The 7,280-nt window shown below is 34.7% G+C and overlaps 1 protein-coding gene across 1 annotated transcript in view; it reads right to left on the minus strand.

Annotated features, from left to right (window-relative positions):
* LOC108736815 (calsenilin) overlaps window positions 1-6,441 on the minus strand; it is a 48,064-nt gene extending 41,623 nt beyond the window's left edge. The window contains exon 1 of the mRNA XM_025979593.1: window positions 6,350-6,441. Coding sequence (XP_025835378.1) covers window positions 6,350-6,412 — 63 coding nt within the window. The 5' untranslated portion in view covers window positions 6,413-6,441. The remainder of the gene's footprint in view (window positions 1-6,349) is intronic.
* Between the last annotated feature and the right edge of the window lie 839 nt (window positions 6,442-7,280).

Consider the following 7,280-nt stretch of genomic DNA (forward strand, 5'->3'; position numbering starts at 1 on the left):
AACCCGCCGACCTACGTCACCCCAAAAAAATACACTTGCAAAATAACAAAAGAAGATGGTTTGATATTTCACAAAAAAGGGCTTTTTTATTTGTTTTGACGAAAATAATGATCCTACAGATACATACATGTATTCCATCTTTTATTAATCGTAATAGATTGGGTAAAACTTCCGTATTACAGAATTTTCGAAAATGTAACTTTTTCTTGTTGGAAACGGCTTAAGATGGCTTAAACATGAAAAACTTACATGAAATAATTGGGTGGAAATTGTGTTGTATCCCAGTAAGCGATGCTTAGGGATCTAGGCTTATCTGCATACCACTTATTTAAACAACCGAATTTCCGAATATATTTTATTAACATTAACTTTTACACAAAAATATTATCTACTACTTAAATTAAACACTATACTAAAAATATGAATCAGAGAATAATGAATTAGGAAAAATGAATTAGAAATCTAAACGACTGGGATAGGATTCTTTACTGTTCTCCTTCAAAAACGCGCCACTTTGGTTTATATAGGGACGCTTAAAACTACGTCACAAGTACCGTTAGAGTACCTGCAAGGGTAGTTGTGCTACACGATTTCTCTTTTTTATTGCACCAAAAGCTAAAAGTTTGTACGTTCTTTCTTAGCCCTTGGGCGATGAGTTAAGTAAAATTACATACAAATAAGAATTCTACGAAATGAACTTATACTTAAATAAACTAAAACATTGGATTACAACAAGTGTTTTGAATAATTTTTATGTGTGAACGGCAGATCTTATTTGTTATCCAGGGTTTTCTACTTTTGGTTCGTTTAAGACCTAGTATATCTGTAGCTGGTGACTTTAGGCACGTTTTAATGCAGTTCCATTCTGTCTCTATGTCCCCGTCATTCGTTTCACCTACCGCCTTTAGTATTTCGTCTGTCCTTTTACCTAGCCGTTACATTTTAGCTAGTTGAGACGTTTCCTACCTTCCCTATTTTTCAGAATTTTCAGTTTAAGATTGGTCTTCATAAGTTATTATCGCTATCTATATCTGCTCCTGGATAACTCCTACAGTCCTTCACTTGATTTTTAAATCTTTGCCTAACAAGTATGTAATCTAACTGATATCTCCCTAAATCACCTGGCATCTTCCACGTATAGCGCCTCCTAACGTGATGGTTGAATAAAGTATTCGCGACGGTTAAGTTATGTTTATCGCAAAATTCTATCAGCGTATCTCCCCTGTCATTTCTATTGCCTAATCCAAAAGAACCTGCTATTGCACCCACAGCGGATACTATTAAAGGGAAAGGAATAACATTGCACCCTTTGATGTGTAACAGAAAGAGATACAGACAAGCAGAATTTAAGCATGTTGCTAACAACGGACTTTTAAGAAAGTTCAACACTCAGGAATTTAGGAAAGCAAAGATGACTAGACGGTTATCTCTTTTCACTTAGTCACTTCTCCTCATGAAACATTTCTTAACTTAACAAGGGAGTGTTCAAAAGGTAGCAAATGACTGCAGTTCCAAGTGGGAAGTTCATTCTCATAGTTGAGTTATTGCAAACTTTGTCAGTTTTTATCGTCCCAATTATACAAATAATCACTTCACTTCCGCCTTCGATTCGTCCATTTCAATTGCTTTTTTCCACCATCCAGTCATTACACCAATTTCTACAAGAAATAATTTTAATCTGCGAATTGGTTTTGACTTGAAGAAATGCTAATTTATATGAAATGGGTGAGAAAATCGTATTACAGTGAGCTTTTACTGCTAATCTTTTTAATTATTAAATTAGATAAATTATTAATTATTGCAGTATATCTCTATACCATTAGAATAATTCTATTAATTTTGAAATTCGTTAAAGGTGTATGTTTGGAGCGCGGCGCTGTACGGGTGCGAAACATGGACAGTAGGCGCGGCGGAAAAGAAAAGATTAGAAGCGTTCAAATTGTGGTGTTATAGGCGAATAATGAGGATACCGTGGGTAGAAAAGGTTAGAAATGAAGAGGTATTGGAAAGAATAGGAGAACAGAGGACTCTATGGAAGTCAATAAGAAATAGGTGAGATAGGTTGGTAGGACACCTTCTCAAGCATGAAGGTCTAGTCAGAGACATATTAGAGGCAGAAAAGCTAAGAGGGGAAGAGGTAGACCTAGATTAGATTACTGTTCGCAAATAGTTAAGGATGTGGATTGTTCTAGTTTTAGGGAAATGTGTTGATTAGCTCAGGATAGGAATGAGTGGAAGCACGTGTCCAACCAGTCTTAGGACTGAATACTTTATGATGATTATTAAATAATTTTTGTTCGGAAATTAACTTAGTTTAAATGTAGTTACCGAAACGAGCCGCGTTTTTCAAATTCAAAACAGTATAACGTCGTGTTGAGTGACATTTTACATGTTATTTGTCATTAAAAATGAAAAGAGTGTATTTTTTATTTTTGTGGTTCTTTTTGATTTTCAGGGACAAATCTCCTAATTCAAGTTTCCTCACACATCATTATTCACATTTTTAAAATAATTCATAAGTTGTAGAACTTTTGGAAGGGCAAATTTTCCCTATTTCACCCTTTGAATTGGCCCTTAAATAAATAATCTATAGATTATATTATACTAATGAAGAAGTATGTAAATTTGTCAATGTTTCTTTATAGTAAATTATCTGTTAAATTTGAGGCGTTAAATTGTGATGTTTCCATTTAAACATTTTTGGGTTTCATATGCTTATATAGATAATATAAGTGTGATAATCCTGCACTGAGAAACTGTGATAAGAGGGACAGCAACGTAGAGAGAGAGGTATTAAATTTTCTTACATTTTTAGTCGGGTGTATGAATGCTGTGCGGCTTTGTATTGTCAAATGAGCCACTGGTAATTAAAACCTCGAGTGTATTCGAGGCTAACGAGGTGACTCTTATTTCTAAAGAACCCGTCCATTGTTCTGAAATTCTGCTGTAAAAGCAGAGAATGTATTTTTTAATGATATCTAATTTTTTACGTTTTACTTTAATCAAAAGAACCAAGTAGAAAGATTGTAGAAACAGAAATGGACTTTACGATTTGTAACCACAATGCAAACTTTAGATAGATTCTCGTGGAAAAACAAATTGAATTCATCTTTCATTGCTTTAGTTTTAAAAACAAAACTAAATTAGAATTTTAATTGAGACAGAAATTACAATAAGTTATAAATAAAACAGCTGACGGTAGCTAGTAGGCATCTAAATTTTATATAAAACAGGGCAGAATAGTCGAGCTTTGAACGAAAGAATAAATAAACAAGGTCGTAGGAGCTATACTTCATTTATTTTCTCTAGCGATGATCCCCTTCCAATGTCTTGGATGCGCGCTGGCAAAATCGTAGGTAAGAAGGAAAAAAGCTCATTATACTCTCTACTCTTGTTCATTAAACATACTTTTTCATACAGTACCTGCCAAAAGTTTTGTTCAATCATGAATAGTAGTGCGAGTCGAAAACAAGCCTTAAAGCCTTTAATATGTCCTCAAATATAAATAAACATCTCGTTGATAATTTCAGTAGTAAATGGTACCAATAACAGCACATTTGAGCAATACAATTGTAGTGGATAAAATGGTCAATTTTTCCGTACAGTACTGTACGGATGATACGCTCCTCGATGGTTAAGAGTTTGGTCGAGAGTCGTCTCCTTTCTTTTCTGGCCTAGTGCTGTTCTTTTCTACTTTGCGCCGGTCAAACTGAAGGTCACATCGCTACAGAAAGTAAACGAAGTATATTTGCCTTTCTTTTTTAAAAAATGTATCACAGAAATATGCTAATAAGTTCGTTCACACGAGGTGACGTGTGTCTTATTTAAAGACATGAAAATTAGCAAACTTTAATTAACGATCGTTTACACGCTGATGAGGATGGAGCAAATAAATTTAACGTCAAACTGAAATTTAGATCGAAATTACATAGGTATAGTGTACGGCAGATACCTAAAGTTTATGTACTTTCGATTTGATGGGACCAATTGATTTGAATAAGCTCCCTATCACGGTAGTAGGTATTAATTAAGCGGAAAATTGAAAGTGGCAGTTTGCCAGCAAAAACGAAGTTAGCGTGAACGGTAATACTTTCGGTAATCGTTATTGTAACAAGTGCAAAGCGCCGACTTCGATTTGCAAAGATTTTACGGTGTTACGTCATCAGGAAAATAGGAAAATAAGAAACGGAAGTCGTTTGGGAAAATGCGGTGCAAGCAGCCACTATTGTCAACTAGATTCACCTCCTTTTACATCCAATACCGATGATTGGATCAATTTTACATCCACAAAAAGAAAAAAGCAACGATATCATTGAAATTTTATTCCTATCTATCAATACCAGAGAAATAACTGCCCATAAACTGAAGAAATGAGATGTCATAATATTCTATTTCGAAAATTATTCTTACAGTAGGGATGGGCTTGTCGATGATGACAAAGTGGGAAAGAGGGATGAAGAACTTCATTTCATAAACTTTTGTTCTTGCTTACTAGATTGTCACCAAATTTTGAACTAAATATATAAGACGAATTTGGTTTTGTTTTTGACGTGACAACGTCTTATAACTCGATGGAGCGGGCTGCACGCACGAAAAAACATGACTCATGCGGCGTTACCTTGCTCTGAGGCGTTCCATTTAAGGCTTGAAGTGCAAGCGAGAGCGCGGAACGAGCGACAAAGAGGTACAATCGGCCTCCGCGTTCGGCAGCGTTCGACATCTGTCTCTCTCCTACTTGAGTGAGCGATGCGTCCGCGTGGACAGCTGCTACAAAATAATACATTTCCATTTACCTCCTTCTCTATATTCATACAAAATATCTATCAAACAAATAAAATTAAAATTTTCTTTTGAAAAATGAAACCATTTAATCAGTATTTTCTTATGACGTTGTCACGTTCAACTATCGTCAGTAAACCGACATTACAGACAACCGATCTTTTTTGTTTTAGTAAGTTATAATCGTTCTATAGGGTGTTCCCGAAATAAGTCGAAAGCTTTGGAGGTTAGGTTAGGTTAGGGACAATAGAAATTGTAAGAAAACCAGAAGAAGTTGCAATCCGAAAGCAGGCCCTGGGCCTGTTTCGGCAACGTACAGAGAAATTGCGGTAACAACTAAGCAGCTACATCGATGGAGAATGTAAACAGTTCTGTTGTGAAAAATGAATATTAACAGATTACTACTACGCTACTACACACGTCCATTGCGATAAAAGTTAAATAACTATATACTTTGTTCATCGCTGATAATATACCATAGAGTTAAGAACACAAAAAAATGAACATCATATCAACATTAATTAGGTGCGTCATCTTTATTTTGTGGGTGGCCCGCCAATAGAGCTATCCTCGTATTATAAAAAATTAATTACCCCAGTATACACACACGTATACGTACGTACACCACAAAAAATATTTCTGAGTTGCGCAGAAACGACCGACATTTGACATACTTTATTTGCAGCGATCATACTCGTCGTAATAATCATTAGCGTTTTGCACTGGCATTTGATATACGCGTAGCTTATCATCTACGAAACTCACGCAATGGTCAATATTTCTGAAATAAGTAGATCCAATTGGTTAGTAAAGCACCAACTCCTTTTACTCACGACATATGGTGTAGGTAATATTGTAAGCACAGAAAAGAGGTGTCAGGTAGGAACTGCAGCGGACATTAATTACGAAAAATGAATACCGTCGTCGTCGTCAGTCCTAAGAATGGTTGGACACGAATCTCCACTCTTTCCTATTCTGAGATAAACTTCGGAAAAACTCTCAACGTGTTTGATTTTACCCCATAACCTAACAGGTTATGGACCCAGCTTACTGCTTCCAAATATTAAGTGCATTTTAATAAAATGGAGAATAAAGTCAATAAAAGAAATATTCAATCGTTCAACGGAGAAAAATTTTATGTGTGGAGATATCGAATGCGTGCGTTACTTGGAGAATTGGACGTAATAACTGTTATTGATGATCCTATACCGAAAGAAATTATATTACTGCAAAAAATGTGATTGTGGAATATTTTAATGACCCTTTCTTAGGATTCGCGAACGATAATGAATTTGCGCGTGATGTTTTTATTAAACTTGATCTGATTTATGAGAGACGAAGTTTGGCGTCACAATTAGTCCTCCTCAAACAATTATCACGTCTCAAGTTAGAAGGTGATATTACTTTATTCCAACATTTCATCAAATTTGATTTCATCATTGCTGATTTAATAGTGTATTTGTTTATTTCCGATCAACGAGTTTCATTCGATTACAATTTACGCCAGTTCAACATTAATTAACTAGTTGTTACCGGTTAACTTTCAATTAACACCATAATGAACACTTACCCTAAAACTAATTGCTCCATTGCAGTTGACGTCAAAGGCTTTGAAAACGTAATGGGCATACATATTAGAATCTGAAAGAGAGAAAAAGACAAATTTACTAATAGAAACAATAATACATGGGCAATTTTAAATTCAAATAGTTCATTGGTTTATAAGCGTTTCACGCCTAATGATACTAAATCGATCAAAAATCTTTGACATATAATTAAACAAAAAGTTCATGGTGATCATTATTGTTCAGATCATATCAATATTTGAATTTAATAAACTATTATTATAGACGATAGTCAGGTAATCTGTTTGTATAGGCTTTCAGGATCACAACAGATGTTTGTATCACAGGAAATTAAGTTTTTCTAATAGCAAACTTTCCTGTCATTAAAATGAAATTACAATTGCTTTCTTCTACTTGAACACAGCAGGACATACGATTCAATACTCCCAAATTTACATTTTATTCTGGTTCTATTGTCCTGCCTTATCTTTACCTATTTATGTCTTCGTGCAATAGATTCTTGTAAATTTGTAATCGCTTATGTACAGATACATATGTACTATACATACTGTTGTTCCACCACTCACCCTTTCCACCCTCCTTATCCCCACACAACCACTCATCTTAAATTATATATTTGTTTGTAAATATGAGAGACGAGAGTCTTGATCCAGCCTTCAACTAATAAATTGGTAATTAGACATTTGTATTTTTTATTTTGCACTTTTCATCATCATCATAATAATTTTTATTGTACTTTGTGTGTAACTCGAACTTGATTCGAAAATTAAATTCTCCCGAACTTTTGAGAATTAAAACAGTATGTGTGGGTATATTTTTTGGGACGGAGTATGTAAAGCAAAATCCGTCGTGCGTTCCAAAGTTTGGGAACATCTCGGAACATTTTGGAATGTTCGGAAATAATAATCTGGAATG

The sequence above is a fragment of the Agrilus planipennis genome, unplaced genomic scaffold, assembly GCF_000699045.2.
Source record: "Agrilus planipennis isolate EAB-ADULT unplaced genomic scaffold, Apla_2.0 scaffold142, whole genome shotgun sequence".
NCBI classification, from domain to species: Eukaryota; Metazoa; Arthropoda; class Insecta; order Coleoptera; family Buprestidae; genus Agrilus; species Agrilus planipennis.